The sequence below is a fragment of the Canis aureus genome, chromosome 1 (assembly GCF_053574225.1).
Source record: "Canis aureus isolate CA01 chromosome 1, VMU_Caureus_v.1.0, whole genome shotgun sequence".
Taxonomy (NCBI): Eukaryota; Metazoa; Chordata; class Mammalia; order Carnivora; family Canidae; genus Canis; species Canis aureus.
Window position 1 is genome coordinate 4868309 of NC_135611.1, and position 26520 is coordinate 4894828.

At 40.5% G+C, this 26520-nt stretch overlaps 1 protein-coding gene across 6 annotated transcripts in view; it reads right to left on the bottom strand.

The window, feature by feature from the left end:
• ZNF407 (zinc finger protein 407) overlaps positions 1 to 26520 on the bottom strand; it is a 447661-nt gene that overhangs the window by 87335 nt on the left and 333806 nt on the right. Inside the window, exon 10 of one of the 6 annotated variants that reach the window (XM_077878869.1) lies at positions 13187 to 14346. The exons of 4 other annotated variants lie outside the window; for them this stretch is intronic. In XM_077878869.1, the coding sequence (XP_077734995.1) occupies positions 14270 to 14346 (77 nt within the window). In that variant the 3' untranslated portion in view covers positions 13187 to 14269. Of the gene's footprint in view, positions 1 to 13186; positions 14347 to 22662; positions 22999 to 26520 lie in introns of those variants that run through there. One more of the 6 variants, XM_077878838.1, reaches the window with a different exon arrangement.

Sequence of the window (26520 nt, forward strand, 5' to 3'; positions counted from 1 at the left end):
TATGCTTAGATAACACTATATCAAGCAATTCAGATGTACACACTATAGAATATTTAAATGCATAACCACAACATATGGGTTACTATACAGTTCTCATGGAGCAAAGAGCTACTATGCAAGCCAATACTGTGACACAACCAGACTTACATGGATAATATATCGCCATAATTCTGCTTCAATTAAAAGCATATTTCAGCAGAAGCCCAGGATGTCGACTCTATGCATTTTAATAATGCCAGACTACAACTCTGCTTATGCTAAATGTACATTACTCAAATGGATTCAGAATTATGCTTTATATAAAGACTGAGCATATTAAGACAAAATCCTGCATAACCTAAGTGTATATTAATGGCACAGTCTCAAAATCTGTTAACAGTTCTACACATTGTGCATAAAAATCAGTAAATCGATATCATCTAAGATTTTACTAATATTTTCATTTCAAACTGTTTCTCATTCTTGTCCTCCCAAAGACAAGAGCAAAGTAGAAGCTGAGCAGAAGAAAGACTTCTGGAAAGCACCAAATTTCACTAGATATGCTGTAAATAGCATATACGTTGGGAGTTTCTAAGGCCATATGATTTACCCTGCACTTAGAGGGATAATATCAGAAATGTCCAACTTTTAATACATAAATAGCCATGGCAGTCCTCGATTAGTGTCACCCATGCCACAAATTCCTAACTTCTATGTAGAGAATTTAAAAACTTTTAGAACAAAAGAAAAAAATCTACATTATTACTGGTAGTTTTCACTCTGTAAGTCACAATGAATGCTATTGAAAGGTATAAATATAGCCTCTGCAAATTCTAACCCCTCCACATAAGATAGGTTCATATTTAGCGTGATTAACATAATCAGGTAAAGTTGCCTAGGTTAATTTGATACTTGGGGAAAAAAGGTGAGATGTCATTAGACCCATCTTTAAATGAATAGCAAATTAAACTATGACAATGTCACTATTTTGTAGACCTCTCCTGTTTTCACTCTTTATTATTAAGATTTATATAGGTATTGATTTTTTTTCAAAATGGAAGGGTTGAAACCTGATACCTACTATAAGATGGGATGAAAGAACGATATAAGAAGACCTGAAGGTGCAGCAAATCACATCTGTGAATGGTACAACAGGACCCGGGCAAGCCATCTACACCCAGGAAACACAGGGTGCGAGGGCATGCAATCCCTGCCTTATATTTGTGCATTTTTTTAGAGTGTACAATATCTTCTCATAATAGCTATTAAATATATACCTGAATAGTTATATACATTGTGATAGATTAATCAACTGCCTTTGAAAATAGAGCCATTGTGGATGTAATTAGTTAGTATGATGTCATACTGGACTGGGATAGGCCCTCAATTCAGCATGACTGTGTCTTTTTGAAAAGGGGAAACCTAGACAGAGGTGTGAGCATGAGAAGACTGTCCATGAAGACTGGAGTTCTGCTGCCACAGTCCAAGAGGTCACCAGCTGCTCCCCCGCTGCTCAGAGCAGCTCATCCCCATTGGCACCTTGGTCATGACTGCTGGCCTCCAGGAATGTGAGGCAGCGTGAACTGCTGTTGTTTCAGTCCCTCAGTCTCTAGTACTTTGTTACGGTGGCTCTAGCAAATTAATACACCATATTTGTTTCAATTACTACTATAACTTTTACAATACTAGCAGTATCTAGCAAATATTATAAAACTGAAGATGGACAAAAAGATACTCAGTTATCAATGTTTGTCTCAATCACCCCCAACAGACTTCCTTGTATGCAACTGTGTGTTGGCCTGGCACCTTGAATTAATACTGACAGACAACCATCCAATAAGCTTTAGAAAAACTTCTGCTGGTGATGCAAAGGTTGCTATTTGGTGTGCTTATGTCATGCAGTCTCCTCTTGAGTTCTCTAAATTGTATTTGATGGCTGTAGCAAAGTTTATAACATTGTCTAAAGTGGTTCTCAATGTATCTAGTTATTAGACACAATGATATTACAAATGAGGGATGGTCAAGGAGAGCAAAGAGAGATAAAGTGTCTATACTTCACTCAAAGTATTAAAATGGTGACGCCAATTAACTGTTGTAAGTTATGTTTATGTAATGCAATAAATACAGCCATCACTAAAAAAAGCTATATGAAAGTGAAATACTCAAAATCAAAACTGAATTCTAAAAACATGTTCAAGTAAACTATAGAAATGTAGGGGGGGAAAAAAAGCCCTGAGAAACAAAAAGGGAGAGTAAACAGTAAGAAAAATATAAAATGGCTGATATAAGCCCTAACATATTACTAATTACAGTAAGTCTAAGTGGTCAAATATACCAACTAAAAGAGATTCTCAAAGAGGATACAAAAAAAAAAATATGGCCCAATCATATACTTCATACAAGAAGTATATATGTTTCATTTCAAATATACTGATAGATGAAGGCTAAAAGCAAAGGGATAAAACATATGCTACACAAACATTACTTTTTTAAAAAAAGCAGAATCAGCTGTATTATTATCCAATAAAGTACACTTCAAAGCAAATTAAGTCACTCAGGACTGAAAGGGACACTTCATAAAAATAATGGGTGAACCCACCAAGAAGACATAGCAATTGTGAATGTATGTGCACCCAGCAACAGAGCTAAAAACGTGAGAAACGAAGGGAGGTCAGAGTCTGAAGTTGAGGTGGTAGTAACAGGCCATATCTGGGAAACTTGGAGGAGATTAGATATGACCAGGTAAAGGTGGTGGTGAGAGCAATGAAGGCCTGGAAGATGAAGTGAAGGTCTCTAGCTTTGTCAACACGTGGGCAATGCCAACCTGAAAGGAGTCAGGAACCTAGGAGAAGGATGAGTAGAATTATGATAAGAGGAGGGGCAGGGGAAAAGAGAATAGGAAATAAATATATTCTGTCCCCTACAATGGAGTTGTTCTTGTATTTGGAGGAAGGTGCTAACAGTGGTTGTGAATATGCTGGCCTCAATGGTAGAAATTAGTGAAGTAACAACACACGGTGAGAGTGGGTGGGCAAGGGGAAAGAGGACTGGCATACTGGTGATCACTATATTTAAAGGGTGGAAAAAAGATGAGAAGTCAGTGAGAGGGACCAAAAGCTAAAAGAGGACATCTAAAAAAACTTGGTGTCTCACCAAAGGAAATTAACAATCAAAACCTTCAGTAAAAATGTCTGATTGCAAAAACAAGTGGCACATGCTTTGTCCTCTAGGTCCCATCATGAAAAAAAGGTATAGTCACAACTGGCAACCTGGTCCAAGAAACCCGTTTGGCTTTGTGGGTCCAAGACCATCTTCCCCTTCCCAGAGACCCCAGGGTGGACAGAAGCACAGGTAGGGGACCAGAGCATAGAGCCACCTGGCCAGGGAACCCCATCCTGTCCCCTCAGACAATCATAGTAGAGTTAAGTGGGAGCTCCATCAGCATCAGAAAAACCAAGCAAACTGAAATAACATGGTAAAAGCATAAGAACTAAACTGCCACTGGTATCAAAGCCTATAAAAAATATGCTAAGGTCCACATTAAACCAAAACAGGGTAACCACCTACTAAAATAAAAACTCTAGGGATCCCTGGGTGGCGCAGCGGTTTAGCGCCTGCCTTTGGCCCAGGGCGCGATCCTGGAGACCTGGGATCGAATCCCACGTCGGGCTTCTGGTGCATGGAGCCTGCTTCTCCCTCTGCCTATGTCTCTGCCTCTCTCTCTCTCTCTGACTATCATAAATAAATAAATTTAAAAAAAATTAAAAAAAAACTCTAAATATAATCTAGAATCTCCTAACATAACAAATTGCCCTGTATACAATTTTTAAAAATCACTTGCCATACCAAGAACTAGGAAAACCACAGTGTGAATGAAAAAAGATTATTATCTTACGCCAACATGAAGATGAATCAGATGTTGAAATAATCTGAGAAGAATTTTAGAACAGGTATCATAAAAATGGGTTCATCATAAATTACAAGTTCCCCTGAAAAAAACTAGTAAATCCCAGTAAGCAAATGATAATAATAATAATAATAATAATAATAATAATAATAATAAAAGTTACAAAAAAGAAGCAAATGGGATTGACAGAACTGAAAACTACAATAAAAATATTTCAAACTCATCAAGTGGAGATGACAGAGGAGAGAACCTGCAAACTTGAGGAAAGACCATTAGAACTCCCCCAAGTGAATGGAAGAAAATAGACTGGGCGGGGCAGGGGGGTAGTGAAGTGAGCCTAAGGGGACAACGGGGCCATAACTAAAGTTCTGCTATTTATATCATTGGAGTAGTAGAGTGATAGAAGACAGTGAAACTGAAAACATATTTAAATAAATAATGCCTGAACACTTCCCCAGATTTGGTGAAAGAGACCCACAGATCAAGAAGGAGATAAACCCCAAAGAAATCCACGTGGAGATACATCACAATTAAACTTTTGGAAATTAGAGACCAAGAAGGAATCGAGATATCAGCCAGAGTGAAATGAGGCTTTATCAATATGGGAACACCAACTCAAAAGAAACTCCCATAGCTCTCAAGAGAATCTCTTCATTACTGCTACCAACAGCAACGGCTTGAACTATAGCAGTTAAAGTTTTTAATGCCCTTTACTAGAATTTCCAAAATGGACAGAATTTTTAAAAGAGACTTATACTTTGTTACAGGTTAAAACAACATCCCTTCTTTACAAAACTAGGCTTATTACCTACACAGTATATCTAGACCAAAAACGAAGAAGTTCTCTCTAATGCTACGCAAATCATAGGGATATGCTGCTAAAATGCAGATCTTGGAGCACCACACAAAGCCACTCGTTAGGTAGATCTGGAATTTTAACAGCCTCCTCAAGTGATTCTGACATCAGCAGTGTGCATTCCATACTTGGACAGGTCCTGGATACACATAAGAATTCTATGGATCAAAAAGCAAGAAAGTATTAACGTTCAGCATTTGTTTGTAGAAGGCAAACTAAATTAGGTATAAGTAATGTAAGCTGACAAAAGATTTAAAACAAGGAAACTAAAATGATAGAGAAAAGAGAACAGCAAATTACAAGTTTAGTTATAAGACAAGGGCAGCCTGGGTGGCTCAGCAGTTTAGCGCCGCCTTCAGCCCAGAGCCTGATCCCAGAGACCTGGGATCAAGTCCCACGTCAGGCTCCCTGCATGGAGCCTGCTTCTCCCTCTGCCTGTGTCTCTGCATCTCTCTCTGTCTCTCTCATGAACAATAAATAAAATCTTTAAAAAAAAAAAAAAAGGATATTAGTTCGGAAGAATTAAAAAAAATAGATAAGTTGTTGAATCAAACATCTCAGACACATTTCTAAAATTTTCTTACATGCCAAAGCAAGATGGATTACTACAGATTCTATTATATATAGAAGGAATTCCAAGGTTGCAAAGGAAAAAAGCCCTTTTGAACCAATCCTCAGATTTTTCTTCATTCACTTTCACACTGTTTTTATTGCAAACCACCTCATAGCCTTTTTGGAAGCTGGTGGGGTGTAAAACTGACATGTCAAATAAAAGATACAGTCAGGTGAAGGGAGGCCCGGGTTGGCCTCTGGTGTGCACAGCGCCACCGAACCCTATAAAGCAATCCTTCACAAGGACGGGGGCTTCGTTCATGACCTACTACATCCCATCTGTTTGCAGGCCAGGAGCAGTATACACTCCAATGGGCTACATGTGGAAATCACACGATCACTCTGCCTCCCATTCTCATATTTAGTGCTTATCTTAGACTTGCCTTGTTCAAGCGGGTTTCACGGGGCAAGTGCGCTCAGAAAAAGTTTCAGGTACCAGCACGTTTGACCATGGCTGCAAAAGCTGTTCTTGCTCCCCAAGAGGGCGCCACAAATATTTCTGTTCACTCAAGGTCAAGAGGCAGCTGTAAGATCCCTGCCTCTGCCCTGGACTGCTCCTCTCTCTAAGAAGCAATCCAAATTCACCTAGGCATTAGTCTTCTTGCTTAGACATTAGACAGACATGGGCTTTTTCATGAAAAGATGGGAGAGTTTTTCCAATACTTTTCTACATATGCCATATTCTCCAATGTAAAATCTGCCAAATGTGGCAAAATGTAACTATTCTAAAGCCATTAAAATGTGGATCACCTAAAATTTTATTTATTTATTTATTTATTTATTTATTTATTTATTTATTTATTGGATCACCTAAAATTTTAAATACTAACACAAACGTTGATTAATAATGATATGAATTGTTTAAAAAGCTAAATACAAAATCAACAAAATGTGGAATAATTTGTGATCAATGTATCTTCTTAAGAAATTTTAACATTGTGGTACAAATGAGGGGATTTTGCCATAAAATCTGGATCTACTACAAAGCAGAAAACTGAAAGTACTATTAAATGGTCTGCCAATATAAAAAGAAATTTTTAAAATGTTTTAAATATGAGCATTTCCTAACAATTAAATCAAGGTTTGACCAAGAAAGATAACAAAGACATAAAAACATTCTCACTTAGGAACCCCATAGGCCCAGAGTCCTACTACACAGTACCAGTTGTACAGGAACACTTATAATTAATATAGGAATCATTTCCTAGATCATTTTCTAGATCATTCAAGTTATCAATGAATTATCACATAGGGTGAAACTGCACTACCTTTCATTTGTCCTCCTATTCCAAGGAATGTGAAAAGTTGGTATGGAGTAAACGCTTATCTTTGTAAATCTGCATTCTAAAATGCTGGGATGGATGCAAAATTTTATAAGCCAAATTACCTATTTCAAGACTTCTTCTAATGAACTGGATACTGAAAAGCAACACATATCCCAGTGGTTTGTTATGGGGCTTGGAGACATTTTATTCAGTATTCAGGGTGCAAGTCATGAAGGTTAATAATGGAAATAAAAGGAAAATTAAAGAAAAAGTGGCTGGATTTACAAAGAGTGAGATCCTGGCAGCTGCAAGGACTCTATGTAGCTGCAGGAATGAAGAGCCTGCTGGAACGAAGACTGTACCCTCGTTATTAGAGCAGGATGAATTGTGATGCTAAAGAATGACACAAAACTGTAGTTCAGGTGAAGGACAGATAGTCTATGACCAATAAGATGTCTACCAGGAACATAAGCTCTTACTAGTTTTCATTCATTTATTAATCCATTCCACAAATCACTCAGCCAAGTACCAGGTCTTCAAAGGGTTTATGGTAGAAAACTGGAACAGGAAATAAGCAATCACCATACAGTATGGCAAGTGCCTAGAGAATGAACACAAGTTCTGGGAAGCTGACGAGCACCAGACCTGGCCTGGTGGAAGGAGGCAGGCAGGGCCTCCCAGAGGTGGGAGCAAGGGTGCACAGCATGTGCAAAGGCCCAGACTCAAGAACAGAAGCATTTAGGAGTAGGCGTGGCATATTGGGTACACGTGAGAGTTTGAGATGGGAGTGGGAGGGATCAGTTCCTGAGGGGCTGACACTCATCCATTCTTGTGGAAGGCATCCAGAACATCTAATGTGTGCCAAGTACAACACTTGCCTTTGGATGGATCTTCACTGGTGGATAAGACAAACAACATGCCCACTCTCAGGGATTTTACCTCTCTGGTAGATGTTAAGTTAGAAGAATATGACTGATGACATAGTATCATACTTTATTTTGGACTCATAAAGACAATTACAGTTCGAAGTATTTAGGGGAAATAGTTCAGTCCTTAAGGATGATAAAAAAGCAAAAATCAGCAAGAATTTTCCATGTATTAGGATACTTTCTTTTTTTCCTTTTTAAAGTAATCTCTGTGCCCAATGTGAGTCTTAAACTCATGACCCTGAGATCAAGAGTCACTGCTCTAACGACTGAGTCAGCCAGGTGCCTGTATTAGGGAATTTTCAAGAAAAGGTTTATGTCACTTATTACCAATGAGATGAAATATTTCTGATGTATAGAATATAGATTTTTAGTAATGAGAAAGACACATCACTGACACCATGTCAAAAGCAAGAAATAAGATGCACAGCAAGGATCACTGCATGAAGCTTCTTTACTGAACAGTAGAAACAAAAACAAACCCAAAACATGGCACTAAAGGAAATAGCTTCCCAAGCTCTGATGAAACTGGTTTTGATCAAATCCATAACCTAGTGAACCTGGCTTTCCCAACCTGTTACGTTTCACATGTCCAAACAAAACTGCTGCCATTCCCAAAATAGAAACATAATCCACAGAGCAAGACCGGATCTGATCAGGAGCACAACTGGCAAAAGAACATAGGTGAGTGGTAGGTGGTCAATTCTGATTTCCAAGACTGATCATACATTTCTCACAACCTGACCAAAACGCAGGGAGGCCTCACTCTCCTGGAACATTCTGAGCACCAAGTACTTTCTGTTGTGGCACAAACCGCCCTCTCCCCAGTGCACACTGCAGCCAGGCTGCCAGTGCCTCAAGGCCTGCCACTTACCTGCTCCGTGATCTTGGACCAGGCCCTCAAGTCTGACTGCCCAGCTTCCTCATCTGTAAAAGGGAGGCAGTAACAGTACTCCTAACAGAGTGGCTGTGATGAATAAAGGAATTAGGTGAACATACAGTTGGAGCGTCAGTAAGTGTGAAGCACTAAGACACCCTGCCTGGAGAATGAGGTCCCAAAGTGGAGAAGAGGTGAGGAAGGAAAGTAGTGCTCATTAAGTTCCTCATGCATGCTACACACTCCACCCAGCACTTTATGCTTATTAGCTCATTTAATTTCATAATAATTCTGTAAGAAAGAAGCACTATTACCTAATCGAAGACTGTACTTATTTTGGGATTTCAAACGTCAGAGAAAACCACAATTATTTAATTCTATCAAACCAGAGATCAATAAGGCCATTAGAATATGGCATATAAGCAATTTGTGATACAAGTAGTTGGTTAAACATGGTATACAAAGGCACTAACCTGAGGTCCTGAACTTTGCATAAAGAAGCCAGACTGTTGGGTGCAAATTCCCACCAGAATATCTATCATTTCAACACTGCTCTCACAGGTACAAAGGCAATGTGAAGTCATCGTGTGGTCTAACATGTCACCATATCTGTGATTTTGAACAGTTCTCTCTAATGGAGAAACCTGCAACCCTAAAATTTTCATTTGTACCTTACATATCAAATGGCAGATAGTTTATCAGAAGACATGTGTTTAAACCCAGAAATCACAAACACTGTTGAAATCAAACTCATTAAAGCACAGCTCTGCTGGGGAGCTCTTGCCTGGAGGGATAACAAAGGGATTCCCAAGTGTATTCTATTTAGAGAGGCCAAAATTGGCCAGTTTTCACCAAGGGGGCAGAGAAAATGTTCCAAAGACATACAAAAACACCACTTCCAGACAACAAAAATACACTAAAATGAATCAACTTAGAATCTCTTCAAATGCACAATGGATGCACACACCTTAGAAAGGCAGATGTGTCCAACAAAGAGACACATGGGTGTTATGTCAAGGAAGAGTAACAGGAGAGTCAGGAGCCACCAGACCAAATCACCAAGTCACAGGAGCCAGGAAGTGTTTGACTGCACTGTTTGACAACGATTGCGATGATGATGATGGCATAATTTAAATTTATTTTTTTTAAAGATTTTATTTATTTATTCATCAGACACGGGGGGGGGGGGTCAGGGACACAGGGAAGGGAGAGGCAGACTCCATGAAGGGAGCCTGATGTGGGACTCAATCCTGGGACTCCAAAATCACGCCCTGGGCCAAAGGCAGGCGCTAAACCGCTGAGCCACCCAGGGATCCCCATAATTTAAATTTAAAATAGACATGAATCTGTTTCAACTCTTTATTCTCTAAAAAAGAGAGAGAGAGAGACATTTAAGTAAAAAAGGTTTTAAATAAAAGGCTTTAAATAAAAAACATACACTTTCACTGACTTTTTGTTTTGAATGCCAACTGGCAGTAGGTTTACTAAGACTCTCAATCTAGCATTTACATCTGTGTAAAGTTTTGCAATCTTGAACGGTTCCTTTGAAATTAAAAATTTACTTGGGAGATGAAGTCCAAAATATAAATACTACCCTCTATTATTAAACACCGGGTGCTGACAATCTGCTTGAGGTTTATATAGAAAAGAAGAAAATTCTACTAAACAAAGTAGGTTATATTCCCCAGCCTTGGTCTCAGGAAATTTCCAGTCACCGAAAGGTCTGAAGAAGAGTGAAGTTAAGGTGGGAACAGGTGTCTGCCATGGTCTAACCCTTCCCATTTACATGTCCACCTCCCCATTTAAGCCCTATCTGGCCAGGCCACCCATGCATCAGCCCTCAATGACCAAAAGAGGTTTTCTGTGCAAATGGGGTCACCTTCCTCCCTAAGTTAGACAGCAAGTTACTCTTCTTCAGTCAAGGCCACAATGAACAACACACCTCTGCTAGAATTTTAGACATCACAAGGTCTCACTGTCACATGCTGGAACTGGTGCGGAAGCATTCTTGCTAGCTATTATTCTATTCCTTTTCTCGCTTCATGCTAACGATGGTCTGATGCTTTCACGAGGTAGCAGATACACACGGATAAGTCAGACGCGCCAACCTGGCTCATCCCCGACTCTTGCTTCCTCGTCCTTCTGTCTAGAAAGTTTTGGGTCCAGGTCTCTGGTGGCTGATTCTTCATTATGCACAATACAGCCCATGGGCTTCTTCCTCAGAGAGGCTCACTGGGAGACGTCAACTCAGAGTAAACTCTCTGGGGATCCCTGAATGGCTCAGTGGTTTAGCGCCTGTCTTTGGCCCAGGGCATGATCCTGAAGTCCCCGGATCAAGTCCCACATTGGGTTCCCTGCGTGGAGCCTGCTTCTCTCTCTGCCTGTGTCTCTGCCTCTCTCTCTCTCTGTATCTCTCATGAACACATAAATAAAATCTTAAAAAAAAAAAAAAAGTAACCTTTCTGGAACTTTCTATCCTCAAACCCTGCATTCTTGCCTTTACCATCATCTTCAGCTTATTCATGTATTTGTTTGGGTCTGACATTCTTATATCCACGGACACACACACACAGACTCAGGACGTGATGATGATGATAACGATGGTCCCCTGTGCTGCCCCTGGACCCTGTTGTCACTTGCACAAGTGTTGCAACATGGTAAGAAACTTAACAAATATTCGATATTAAACACATACATCAATACATTCACTCATCAGTACCCACAGATGAGGCTTGTGCTGTGGTTCTCCAGACAAGAGAGAAGCTGACAAATACTATCTGAGGGGTTCATGGAAGGCTTCAAAATGCATAATGCTTGAGCTGATCGTGAAAAATGTGTCCCTTCCACCAATGGACAAGAAAGCAGAGGTGGGAAAGGCATTCTAAATTCCTCACATAAAAACAATGATAAACATTTTCCTCTCAAAGGATTCTTATCATAATAAGAGTTGCCATTTGTTAAGTACAAAGTATATGCCGAAGTGGAGCTTTACATATATCACCTCAATAAATCCTGAAGATTAGTACTATCACACACATTCTATGGGAAAAAAAACGGAGGCTCAGAGAGTTTAAAATACCCGCCCAATCCATAAAAGCTCCTTCCATTATGGCACTATCTACCTTCCTCCCATAATAGAACTCATCTTCAAATTATTCCGTGAATAAAATAGGAACTGTCAATGCAGACATCCAGGGAATTCACTAATTGGATACTTACTACATAAATATCTTTATGTTTACACAAACTGACATTTTCAAGTTCTTAATCTCTATTAAGAATAACAGATTGTAACCCTCTCCTGTTTATTCCTCAAAACAATTTCAAAACTCAATCCCTCATCTAGAATGTTCCATTAGGAAAATACAGAGAGAAGACAGTGAATCACTCAAAAAAAAAGTCAGAAGTTAATTTAATTAATGCAACACAGCCCAGAAGCTGGTCACATGCATATCCTAGATTTAAAAGCATCTGCCCAAGGAAATTTGCAATTGGCTGACTCGTGGTTGGCGGAGGGACATCTGAGACACAGTCCTGTGCTGCCATGGACAAACTGTGGCCCTGACATCGCTATGTGAAGGAGGTATTAGAGAAAGATAAGCCCACATGGTACTCAGAAGAGGAAACACAGACCTAGGAGTACCATGCTCAGTACTGCCTAGAGAAGAGAAAGAGGCACCCTAGAGATGGACTTCCATACCACAGGGCCCCCGGGGCTGGCCAGGCCACTGCCTCAGGTGAGCACAGCAGTTACTTTCCTTAAATTCAACTCAATTACTTTGTTCTGGCTTTAAACACAGTAAAGCAACATTGTGACTATGATTTGAGTTCACCAGTGGCTCTTCTAGGGAAAAATGTATTGATTGCTGACAGGAGTATTCCAGTGAATGTGACAGTAATATTTCTCAATTTAAAAGAAAAACATTTTAATTTATATGATTATCTTGCCAAATTTACTTAAGATGACTCTGTCAGATTATCTCTGGTTATTGATAAGATCATGCTTCAAGAACTGCAACAGAGGGTCAACACCCCAACGCCAGGAACCCAGGTAAGATCCCGCCCCTCAGGTCCCATGTTAGACTCCACACACACCACCACTTCCATCCTTCAAGGCTTCCTTCTCCCAAAACACATTCCTTACTGCCTTCCCATCACTGCTCCAAACTCATTTTCTCCTTTAAGCCAATCCACATACATACCTAGCACACACACAGCATGCTGAGTTTGGGTGCACTCCTCGGCAGTGACAAGAGGGAGGAGGCCAAAAGGAATATGAATCAGGATGGTGAGAGCCACAGCTATGTCCTCTATTGCTAGTCTTCACCTTCACATCAGCCAGCATTGACCCTGCACTGCATCTCTACATCATACACACAATACAGGATATCTATCCCATCTCTGCCATGCATCTGATCCATCACACACCTCTCTACATCAGCCAGAGCTGATACAATGTGTGCTGCAAATATTACATATGGACAATGAAAATGCGATCATAGTATGCACTGGGTTCATACATTAGAGCGGGAAGATGGTAAAGTAGCTAATGAAATTTGGTAGAGACAATCGCAGTCTTAAACCGTGATGAAATGGGGACAGTGTCACATGAGAAGAGGACACTAGAAATTTATCCAATTTAATAAACAAGAAACATCTGCAGTTGTCTTAACTGGATACTGGCGATTTATTTTTTGTCCTTAAGTTTACAGTTTAGGAAAGGAGCAATTTTTCAAGATGAATAGAAAATGGTGTTAGATTTCTAATTTGGAGCTTCTGAGAATAAAGAACCAGGGACCTGGGAAGTTACGGGGAAAAATATTCTGTCTCAACCTACAGATGAACTTTCTGAGATTGGCACAATGTGCTACATGGAGAGGGATGGCCCTGTCACTGACGGTGTTCACATGGGACTACGTGAATGCGGATTGAGTAGGTAAGTACAAGAAGAAAGGATTGCTGGCCCTGCAAGGTGCGTCCCAACCATGACATTCCAATTGCCACAGGCTTTGAGTCTGATGGATTTCCTAAGACCTGTGATGCATCAGCATGTTCTGACGTGGTGTGACTCTGGGTAACTTCTCCATTACCCCCACTTTGGAGAACAGAGCATCTGGAACATTGTTTCTTTGAAGATTCTACCAATGGGACTTAACCCTGGTCCCCCTTACCCATTACACTGCAGTATAGCTCCTACAAAAGAACCTATTGTCTTTGACCCAGGTCTTGGCAGACAGCTCCTCAAGCCCTGTAATCTAAGTGGTAAGAACACTAGGATGGTCCTTTGTTCTAATGAGGTGACTCTAGGGGGCGTTCCCGAGTGGCTCCTGGATGGGGCTGATCACCAAAGGATCAAGCTATGATCAGAGGCTCCAAATTCTTGGCGCCATCCTCTACTTCTCTAGAGAGAAAGGCTGGAAATAGAAGTAATAACTGACCATATCTACCGAGGAAGCATCCATCAAATCCCAATAGCATGGGATTCTGAGAGCTTCCAGGCTGCTGACCACATCTGAATACTGGAAGGGTGATGCACCCTACCTTCATGGAGACAGAAGCTCCTGTGGTAGGGTCCCCCCCAGACTTTGCCCGAAGTATGTCTTCATCAATTATCTGGATCTGTTATCATATCCTTTAATAACATGGTAAACATGTTAAGTCCTGTGAGTTGCTCCAGCAAATAAAGACCCAAGGGAGTCACATGGGAACCTCTGATTTATAGCCAGTCAGAAGCATGAGAGGCTGGACTTGCAATGGGCATCTGAAGTGGGCAAAGTCCTGTGGGGCTGAGCCCTTCACCTGCGGGGTGTGGGCGCTGCTTCCAGGTAGTCGGCGTCAGAACTGAGTTCAGTTGTAGGATGTCCAGCTGCTGTCCTGTGGAACTGCGCGGGGTGTGCAGCCCTCTCCCTCTGGAGTCAGAAGTGCTGTAGGCGGGGTTGTCGTGTCAGAGGGAGGGAGACACGAAGGAGGGAGATGCTTTTTACGACTCAGATTATATGCCTAAAAAACGAGTTCTTCAGCCAAATAACGTCTATTGCTAAGTACAGTTGCTTCATACACTCTTAGCCTGAATTTTAAATACATGAATAAATATGTGTGTATTTATAAAAACGCACTGGTTTCTCACCCAGTAGATTGTCAGCCTTTGGTAGTGATTCAAGCTTCAAATGATAAAAGTTAGGCTACCCAAGATCCAAAAAAACCTTTAGGCTGGTTGTATTCATGAAAATATTGATCATTTTTACGTGGTTAGAGTGTCAGTTCTTCTTAACATACTGATTTCCTACTAAACAATGAACTTTCATATTATGTTTTCTTTGTCCAATATTGTTTATTTTATACACAAAGCTGAAGAAAACAAGCTTAATAAAATATCTGTATTGACCCAATCATATGGATATTAATGACACAGTTTAAGCATATACAGTAACAACCACATATAAAGAGAAGAGAGCAATACAGGTGTCTATTTAAAAAATAATCATTTTAGAATAAATCTAGTCGATTTCTCCTAAGTAATAGTTTCTAGATACGATGGTTTTAGAAATAATTTTAAGTAAGCCAATTGATTAAAAAGTGTTTCTCTAGTGTATATTACATGCGGAGATTGGCCCCTTTTTCCTTTTTTAAAGAAAGCATTAAATTGTTTTTAAATCTTGAACATCTTAATGTCAGAAAAGTAAAGAGAAATTTAATCAACTGAAGTATTTACCTTTATTACAAGGACCAATAAAAATATTTTAAAATATATATTTATGTGTGCCTGCACACATGTGTGTACACACACACACACACACACACACACTCCCTTCTTTCACTTCCTTTGAGCCCATTTGTTTTTTTCCTTACAGTTAAGGTCTAGATTTTTCCCCAGAAAAAAAAAAAAAAAAAGGTAACAACAGTGCCCTCAGATTTCTGATTTCTCCTGGTGTTATGGGATCTACCAAAAATAAATTTCCAGTCTATTCAATGACATAAAAATAAGGTATTGTATCTGGGTTGTGAAAGATACTAGAATACTCTGCTGTCACATTCTTAGGGGATTAAAACAAATCTTCTATATTTCTTTACACAACTATATGGAAATCTTTCCAATTAAGTGTAATTCAAGAACATTAACAAGAGTTTAAAAGCACCTCTCTAAATAAAGCACACTATTAGCAACTATTGGGCTTAATGACACGAAGTTGTGTGCAGTCAGGAAGACGATCCTACCCACAATGGATGTGACACAAGGGAAATAAGCACTGCGGAAGTTTAAAAAAAGTCCACGTTAAGGAGACTGAGGATGTCTCCTTGGAGGTCAAGAAGCATGTGGCGAGTGTGCAAGTCGGAAAACACAGATATAAAAATCTACAAATGGAGGCTGACTGCCTCATCCCAGGAATCCAGGGTCCCTGGCCAGAAGGTAGCAAGCCAAGTAAGGGGCACAGTGGCTAGGGGTCAGACGGCAGAGAGAAAGCTGGCTTCCAGCCTTATTTGACTGCCCTCACCACCTCTGTCCCATGGTCACCGTCTCTGGCTGTGATCATCCTGTCCCCCCAAGCACACATCTCTCCACACTGAAGTCTGAGTGAGTGACGTTCTTCAAAAGATAAACCAACGCAGGCTCCTCTCTCGCTCACTCCCTCCATGGCTTCCGTCAGAGTCAGAAGAAAACCTCCACAGGCCTCCCTATGGACAAGGCCTGAGCAGCCCACCACGCTGGCCCTAGTCCCTCCAGGGCCACCCTCCTTACATTGGACAGCTCATTCTGCATGCTGCCCAACCACAGGCCCACATGGCTCCGGCCCCACGTGGATCACGCTCTGTACTAGAAATTTCCTTACAACTCTGGGGGAGAGGGCTGTGTTCCTTATTGTCATTGTGGTGGTGGCTTCGAGTATTTATACATTCACCCAAACTCAACACATCCTTCACTTTGTGTGCAGGCTGTTGGATGTTAATTGTATGTCAGTAAAACTGTTTTATAGAGTCGTTTGCTCAGAGAGAATTTCCCCTGACTGTACACAAAATAGTTGCAGCCCCACCCTGTCCCCCCAACTAACCCAATTTTCTGGTTCCTCTTCCTGCTTCTATCCCAACTACGGCACCACAGTATGACTTATTTCTTATCATCGTCCTTTCTGCTGAGAGCTGGCAGGTAGCGGTGGGCCAAATCCTCGTCTCCCTCTGCCCATGTGCTCCTGGGAGACACTGCCAGTGTGGCACCAGGGCCATGGCCGGGAGGGCGAGGGATGACCCAACATGGCACAGACCTGGTGCCCAGCACAGACCCGGTGCCTGGCACACACTGATCAGGAGATGTGCATCAGCTTCCAAGAGCGCACAGATGGCGTCGTGAATGTGAGTAGATCCACTGACTTATCTAGTCAGTCACTGCTCTAAGGTGATCCAATAGTTTCTTCTCCCTGGCCTTCCAGGCTGCTGGTCACTGAAGTGCCCATTTCCCACAGATGATAAGGGGTGGGGTGCTACCCTTGAATACCAGAACCCGGGAGAGCTCCTTAAGAAACTATTGTGGTTACTCTAGCAATACCTCCTGGAGCTGTTGGGGGGAGGATCATTATTTACTGTGTATTCCTAAATTTCTGGGAATGTTTCCATGTGCTCTATTAAGTATGTTGAGAACTTTCTAGGATTACTGGTTCCCCGCCTAGATCCTATATTGTATAATTGTTCTATTCTCCAATTGTCTTTGGTATTCCTGTTAAAAGTTTTAAAAAATAATACTCTTAGCAATTATTATTTAGAAAATCAGCTTATTTCCAAAAGTTAATAAGTGTAAAGAAAACTTGCTATGAAAATGAAGAAAAATTAATGAGATTAAAGCCTACATATATAGTAAATATTAAAGATGTAATAAATCTGCAAATATGAAGTTAATAAAATTTTGCATTTTAAAAAGAAAACTATGTATTCAAATAACATGCCATATTTCAAGATTTTTCTGGGAGTTAAGTGATTCCAGGACCACTGAGAAGGTGACCAAGAAGAAATGTGGAAACACTGCCACCAAAGCACCCAACCCCTGAAAAGACAAAGCAGAGCGAGGCACGGTGTCAGCAGTGAGCGTATGGAGAACTGGGGGGCATGAGACACAGCACTGGGGGTTCTGGATTTTGCCCATTTTCTACGAGATCCTCGTGCAAAACTGTTCAGGCAGTTTGATGGGGGATGACGTATCTAAAACCCACTGAGAAAGGAAAGCAGGAACAGAGAGGGAAGAGAGCAAAGGACCCTGGCCCCGGACCAATGGAACCCCCTCATCTCCCCCCCCCCCCCCGCACGTGTCGGGCCCTTGGGGATTTCCACTGTGGCCAAGGAACTGAAGGGGCAGTGAGCATCGTCTGCTTACATCTGTTCAAAATGTCTATTTCATACAGAGCAACGTAAAGGCGGGTAAATGTGAAGGTTTGGAGATACCTGGGAACACGGCTGTTACGGACTTAATACCCATGTTGTTTGGACTCTTGCATGTTCCCCATTATAATGCTTAATAGGTGCCCATTCCAGAACCAAGAAAAGGAAACTTAAAAAGTTGCACGCAAAAATAATAAAATCTTAATCGTGGTAGCAAATTTTCAGTATTGATTGATCAATTCAGTCCCAGTAAAGGCAGTAGCAAAAGGTCAAAACAAAATCATTAAAGAAGTTTCTGAAGCTTCTAGAAGCCTCATTAAAAACCACATCCTGTTAAAAGTATGAAAACCCTGGAGAGCTGAGTGAGGGAGATGAAGTATGTGTGTTCAGAGTATTCCCAATAGCAAGAAGATGGGAGACCTCCCAGGGCTTAGAGAGAAGTTAATTCCAAAGCTACTTGCCACAGAGCAAAAGAGAGGCAGTAGGCAGGCGTCTGAAATAAGGTCTCATGAACCCAGCAGCAGTGTTTTCAGAACGGTTTCGACGAAGACCATGGCCACCATACCTTGCAGGCATCTGGGACGCCACAGCGACTATATGAAGGGACTAAGAGGGTGCTGTGGCTAGTCAGGAAGACTCCGGCATGATCCACCCTGGCACAGGCTCCCATTCCTTTAAAAGAGGCCCATATTCTTCTTAGCAGAAATGATAAGACATCCGCCATCGCTGAGGGCCTGCTGGGTGCTGGAGGCTACTGGGATCTTTCTCACCTTGTTAACTGACCACTTGTTTAGTATGGTGGGGACAGATCAGGGAAGTCACAGGGCATGTTCTGGCTGCCAGACACAGGTGCCTCTCCAGCCTGGGGGGCAGGAGCTGCAGTCACAGGTGATGCTCCCTCACCCTCCAGGCCCCACAGGACCCTGAGGACAGCCACCTGGACCCTCTCCTAGGCGGCCCGCTGCTGTGCAGGCTGGCCTGGAGTCTGCCTGGAAGCAAGCCTGCTTCCCAGACAACCTCCTACCACCCGCTTTCTGTTGGCTCAGCTCTGTTTTTCTGCTACTAGAAAGCTACCTGGAGCCGTCAGCCGAACCACAACCAATGGGAGGCCACAGAAAAAAATCTAACAGTTTTTTGGTTTTTGTTTTTCGCCATTATGTGATAGTTTAGTTTTCTTTTTTTTTTTTTAAAGATTTTATTTATTTATTCATGATAGTTACACAGAGAGAGACAGAGAGGCAGAGACACAGGCAGAGGGAGAAGCAGGTTCCATGCAGGGAGCCCGACGTGGGATTCGATCCCAGGTCTCCAGGATCACGCCCCAGGCCAAAGGCAGGCGCCAAACCGCTGCGCCACCCAGGGATCCCTGATAGTTTAGTTTTCATTCTCTGAACTGACATCTACAGAGGGGACCAGTCATCTTAAACACTGCCCCCACTGGGGTTGTGCTTTCGGTATGCAAGTCCCTGTGTTAAGCTCAGATTTCAGAGAGATGCCAACAGATATCCAGGCAGGCTCTGTGGTCTCCTCGCGGCAGGAACAAATATCACTGCACATTCAGAGCCCATCACAGTCCTCTGTGGGAAAGAACATCTGAGGGGTCGAATTTGTTCCTAACTTGTCTGTACCTAGTCCTCCTGGCCTTCCTAACCCATAAACCTTCCCAATGGTCTCATATGCATGCTTTTCCTTATAATCTTAGCAAATGAAAATTATGGAAGAGATTACCAGGAGATTAGGATTGTAAGGGAGTATTATTTATAATTTCACATAATTATAGTGTTATCACCCCTGGGAAGACCCAGTGAGCTCACCTATTAAAATTTCATCCTTTATTTTGCATTCAGGGAAGTAAGGCAGAGGAGGGTTTAAGTGGCTCATGCAAATAGTGACCACGAGCAATAGGACTAGATTCTAGATCCACTAGCTACTGGCTCAATGGCCTTTTCATCTGTCAATTTTCCCTGGCTTTTTACAAGTTTCCAATGGTTCATTATAAGTATCTGACTGCAAATATGTGTCTGCCTGAAGAAACATAGCTACTAAAAATATAAATGGCTTATGTATTATTTCAAATATTCTGGCTCTATTTACTAGCTACATAATTCCATTTCTATATCCCTTCCACTTCTGGTTCCATATTTTCTATAAATCGCCACAATGGCTAACTGCAGATTTACCTGGTTTGCTTTCCAACCTTTGGACCGCACCGCCCTTTGTATTCATATGCCAGCATGCTTTCTAATTTGCTGAACTAAAATCTTTATTTAAAACGCCTTAAGAGTTAAAAGTTACAGTATTTCTTCTTCATTTTTGACTGCCTTTTTCAGAATACATTAACTCTGATTTGAAATCTTATTTTGAGGACAGCTATTCTAAGTGTTGTTTTCTCTCATTTCTAATTAAAGCTAGCTGCATTTTTACATGGCCTTCTTATACAAGTTTCAAGTGCTTACATTTCAAGGTATTGGTGTTTATTTTACACTCCCTCCCCCACCCCACCAACATATTCTCTATCATTTTGTCTTCCCTGTCTCCTAAAAGGTAAACTTGATCTTGCTTTAGGATTGGTAATATATGGATGTGATGAGAGTTTTCTTTTTTTAAGAAATATAATTTTCAAGACTATAAATAAACTATTTCAGAATACCAAGTAAGAAATCTATTTGGTATTGTTGGGAATTCAAGGCATATTATATGGGAACCCAGAACTAGATCAGAAATTTTGACAGAGCTGAAACATTAAAGGGGGGGGGGGGTGTCTGTGGATACAAAGCTTTGTGGAAAAAAAGGAAGAGGGAAAAAGTCAGCTCAAAACTAGTAATCTGGAACATGTGGTTTTATAAATACACTGGGCAGCCTGAGGAACAAAGACCAAGTGTGGGTAAATGTCAGCAGACACCTTACATTAACAAGCGCAGGTTGTAATAAATTAACAGTAAAATAAGATATTCCCATGGCACATGTAATGAAAAAAGTGGCCAGTGAGCAAAAGCTCCCATGAAAGAAAATTAGTGGACAAAGGATTACGAGAAGAATTCACTCCTCCAAATAGTTAAAGCAATGTAAGGAAAAAGGAGAAGTGGTCACAAAAGAATACCACCTCCCTCAAGGCAGCCAAGATTACCTTCTTTAAAGAAAGGAGATGGGTAATCCATGCTCCCGATAGCTCCTGGTGCACTGCCCATCGAGAGCCGGGTCTGGGTTCTATTGTCAGCTCTGCACTTGATTATTTTACCTTGGAAGTCATTCTTCCTCTCCCTCTCAGTTTTGTGGGTAATTTATAGCATTTTGCCATGTTCTTGTGTGAAACACTCAATAAAAAAAAGAGAGGGGGCTGAAAGGTCATCAGAAGAACCTGAGAAAAGAAAGAATTGGAAGGAAGTGCAAACAAACGGCTCCAGGGAAGAGCCACTGCTCCTGGAGAGGCTGGAGGAGAGTGGACTCAGGCTTCCTTCCCTCTGATGGAGCTGGGTCCTGTGGTCCTGCCCACCTGTCTGTCTGTACAGGGCTTCTGTTAGTGCTGCCAGCACCAGGCATGCTCCTTCTCTCTGGGTGGGAGGGGAGGGGGGCAGCAGAGGGGAGCATCTGCACCCCTGCACCAGGATTGCTTGGGTGGCTGCTGGGTGACACGGCTGCTACAGCCTGTCCCCAGCATCCATTACTTTTATGTCTTGAAAATTTCTCAGATTTATTTTTTAATATAGATGATGCCATTGCACATCACACCCCACTGAAGTACTTTTCATACTTTGCCAAGTCCACTACAACAAATGATACTCTGAAATTCCCCAACGAGCTGCAATCAACAAACAGCTCAGAGGAGACCGCCATGGAAAACATCATGAACCTGGGCCTTCTAATTAACAATATTTTTAATTCTCCTAGGTCACATGAAACCAGTGATGATTTCAGCTAAAACTAGGTAATACAATTCACTAGGAAAAAAGGAAACTATATAGAAGATCCTTGTCTAAAGGATCCACAAAACTGCTTTTCCCCTTTTCAAGAAGATGCAAATGAAGAAGAAAAACCTAAGGTACTTCTAATTTCCTGGAATGGTTTCTGCACAGCCCAGTTTAGGACAAGAAAACATCATCTGCTAGGTAACCAACAATGACCTGCTGCTTCTGCTAATCAAACTGACAAGGTAAACCAGTTAGACTACACTAAGCTTCACGTCAAGCACTAAGACAAAAACATTTTTTCAATACAAAAGCTACCCAAGAACTCTAATAGTATTAAGCAAAAAAGCCTATCAGTTCATGTGATTAAACTCACCTAAAGAGAATGAATTAAAATGTACTTGAAAAGTCTCCCTCTCAAAGGCAGCAACATAGATTAGTTGCTCAAAGTCGAAGTTTAAAAATTGTCACATTATTTTAGTCATGATTTCCAGGATATCTTCTGATTTTTATTTTTTTGAAATCTGATTTTTTCTGCCACATTTATGTGTAAAGCATTTCTTGTATTTTATTTTGAATGCATCTCTAATGCAAACCAAAACATTAAAGTCATGTTTAGTTTTTAGTTTCAATCCAAAAAAAAGCAAGAGAATGAGAAGCAGATAATTGTTATAAAGAATGCATTAATGTTTTCAATATAATTGTCAGAATATATGTTTTATTTAGAACTAAAATACAAAGTAAATAAGGAAATGAACCAATTCAAAATGGGGTTAAGATATTTTCCCTCTGATGGTTCACATTTTCCGACAATTCACAAAATAAAGTACATTTTTTAAAAGGGCGAATTTGAAACTAAAAGTCAAATAAAACATACTTGACAAAAAAAGAGTAATTCAAAGGATTTGTTTATTTTTCCTGGGGGCAGGGCAGAAAATAAATTCCATAGTTATGAGAATCACAGGATCTCCCAGCCCTCATGGTATCTGCTTTGTGAAATTTGAAACCTCTGTCTTCATTCCCACTGTTGTTCATAAAAGTTAAAATGATTCTCTAATTTGGAATACGTGGTTTGAAATGGTTCTTTTTCCTTTTTCCATTTTAGTTTGTCATATAAAATGTGTCCCTGCATATGTGTCCTTGTACACTTGGCTTTGGGTGGTGCGCTCCTAGTCAGTGCGACTTAAAGAGAAGTGAATGGGCTAAGATCCCAATGCCATCTTCACATAGTCGTCCACACCTCAGGTGACAGCTGATCCAGAGGTGAAGGTGTCTTGGACACCAATGCACGGCCTATGGCAGCAGTGTCTAATTTCAGAGAAGAAAGGAAGTGTTAAGGGGCCTGTCACTCAGCTGTCATCGGCAGGTTTAAGGGGAACAGCAAAAAAAGCCAGAGAGATAGCTCTGAGGTTGGGAGGCTGCAAAACCAGGCTATATGGAAACAAAACAACAGTGTAACGGAGCAATGTTCCTTAAGCAAGACTATTTTAATCACTATGCTATTAGTAAGAGACCTTGCCTGGTTAAAAAGGGGGAAGAAGAGAGAAAGAAGAATATTAGATAAATGACAAAATGATAAAGAAAATTGACAAATTAAAATGATGTAAAGAATTAGATTCATGTGACACTGGTATTCATGAAGAAAATTTTAACAATATTATAAATAAGATTAATAAAAGGAGGGGAAAATGAAGTCTTTATGGAAAATACTGCATACTGTCATCAGCTTTGAGAACATGAGTCAGGAATTCTCTCTTAAGTCTTTTTAATTTTTTCAATGTTAGAATTGAAGCTGCCACATATTTCAATGATATGTGAGCTATGACAGCAGTTTTCTAGGCAAAAGGATGCTTCCTTTCAAGAAGCAAACTCTTTTCTCTTCCCTAAATAAGCGTAACAACATGGGCAAGCTGTTTGTGAGGGAAAGAAAAAACAGAATCTGCGGAAACTGATAAAAGATCTAAAAGCATATTTGAAGGATGCACCGCAATTTATTCAGTTGGTTAAAGTAGTTTTTTGTTTGCTTGTTTGTTTTTAGCATTAGAAGTTCCATTAAATCTTTTGTAGAAATAAATTCCAGCTCCCACTTTCAAAAACATCTAAAAAAATAGGGACGGAGGGTTTTAGTTCTGATTCACCCTTAAAGTCTATGGCCCTGGAGGCCAGGGGACAACTTATGGTGGATTCTCTGGGTTAAAAAAGTAATTCATAAATTGTCTTATTTCATCTGTTACACATTATCTAGACACACTAAACAATCAGCAAAGTAACGTAAATTTTAAGTGTATTCAAGTAGGCAAATGAATAGAGGTCAGTATTTCTGGTGTTGTAGGTAACCCAAGGACTGAATCTCAGTCTGGGAAATTCAGATGGAGATAAACAAAAAACAAAAGACAAGAACAGTGCGCACTCCTCATTGTTACCCACAATCTGCAACCAGGGAATGAATTCATGATCCCCGGACCTGAGACTGTTCTTGGTTATATGCGAAACTGGTGTGGCACTCAAACTGCTTCTTTCAAACTCCTTTAAAACTAAACATAGGCTTTCCCCACTTCTCTGCTAATTACACATTTTTCTGTTAAAGAAGCAAGCCCTTTAATGCTCATAATTCCAGCTATCACTTGCTTGGGCATCTTCTCGGATCAATAGCATATAGTTAAGTGGAAGAAAAGGCTAAATGTGATTGCTATTTGTAAAGCAAGGATTAATTTTTAGTTTTTAAGTGCTCTTGTGCTTCGTGTTAAAATATTAAATTCCAGTCACAGGTTCAGGGTGGCTACACATTCAGAGCTTTTTGTTAAATATCTGTCATTTTTTAAATGTTGAATACTGGCATAGGTTATAATAAAATCAAGTGTGCATTCTGCAATTTTACAGATTCCAGTGCTGGTGGCCATACATCTTTGATGGCAAAACTACATGGGTTGTAGCACCATAAAAATCAATAAATATTAACCTTTTCTGGCACTTTGTGCACGGATGCTTTATCAATTGCTGTCAGGTAATAGAACAGTCAGTGATGAACTGTATTTCTCAGCTAAGGAATCCATAACAAATTTAGAAATCAATGTAGATTAACACACTTTTTAAATAAAAAAATCATCAATGGATTTTATTTCCTATAAAAAGAACACAAAAGCTGGTAAGTTCATGTTCTGAGTAGGTGCCTTTGGTGGGACATAAATATCAACCAGTGATCTGCTACCATGATCCAAAGAACTAAATATTTTACACCTCTCTCAGGCTCCACTTATATATAATTATATGGATTAGATATAACCTGCTTTCAGACTTTAGGTAACATGCTATGAAAAGGGAAAATCTTTATCCCAGGACAACATCCCATCTTATTTCTGTTAGCAGTTTACATTCTTCCAGAGGAGCTACAGATAGTATCTAGCATAATCTTATAAAGGTCTGAAATAAAGGCAACACTCCTCATTAAAACCAGAATGTCATTTTATGCCATGGAACTCTCCTTAAAGTCACTCTGATCCCATGCCACCCACAGGGCCCTACTTCATACAATACAGGTCCCAGCGTTCTGTGCCGAGCTCAACAGGGGGTGCGTTGGCCAGGAACCTCCAACGCCCACACTAAAGATTGCATTCTAGTTACTTTATGGTGCACACTCTGGTTCTTCCTAGACTTTACATTTTAGCTTTGTAGTTGTAGCTTACCCCCACCGGACAATCCAATGTATTGGTAATTTATAAGCTGAATGCAGAACTACACTGTTCAATTCGGGCAATTTAAATAGCAAAGTGTAACACTATTTGCAACCTCACTCATCAGTATAGCCACGTCTTGTGTCTTGATGGAGGACAAACATAAAGGTTTTCATGGCCCAGTTTCCTTAAAAAACTCTGTGAAGTTTCAAAAGGGGAGCCACTCAGACAAATAGCTCAATCGTCAGATGGAAAATGAATGCTCCATACATAAGGTAACAGCTGTGAGTGAGAGAACTTCAATGTGCTAAAAGCTCTATTAACATAAAATCTAAAAGTTAGCTGTGGAGGAAAATGATTTTACACTTATCATTCTTTCAATGACATCTATATTTTTAATCTCTAGATAAATCAGCTCAAGAAAAATCAGAATTCTCATGAAAATAACAACATGCTAGTTATAAATCCTTGGTTGTAAATTTTACAATGGCTTTTTTGGGTGGAAACAACCCTAATGAATTCATTTTTTGGAATAAATAGTAACTGGTAGGCCTGATGATTTTCAAAGTGACTGCTCTGGGAATAGATAATAATTTATCTTTAAAATAAATTAATAATAGATCTTACAACAGGATCTACTATGTAGTCATTCCTCCAATAGAGGGTTCTTAGAAGATGTTGGAAGAAGACCGAAAAAAATTCTAATAATCCAAATTCATCAGCAAGTCTCTAGTGTCACGCTGGATATGGGATGCAAGTGCTACTTCCACAATGGCAAGGGGGTGTAGCAGATCACTGCCAAAGGTGACAAGGGGCCCAGAGTTGCTGTGGGGCTGGCAGTGATCTACCAGAACATGCTTCAGGCTCAGACACCAAGTGCCTCACGAAAAGCCTGCTCTGCAATGGCCAACTGCTTTCTTTTTTAAACTTAATATTCGAAAAGTTAAAAAGATTTTCACAAACCAGTCAAGGAAAGTCTTGTCTATTTTAAGTCAAGTTTGATTAGCATCACACAGGGCTTCCAGTCTGGCTCACTGACCCCAAAACAAGGCCAGGGGAAGGTGCGCTTCCCAGCCTTTCCCCAGTGTGTGTCATCAAAACTTCAGCTAAGATAAAAAACAAAGAGAAAAAATATAACATTTTGAGAGATCATCCAAGA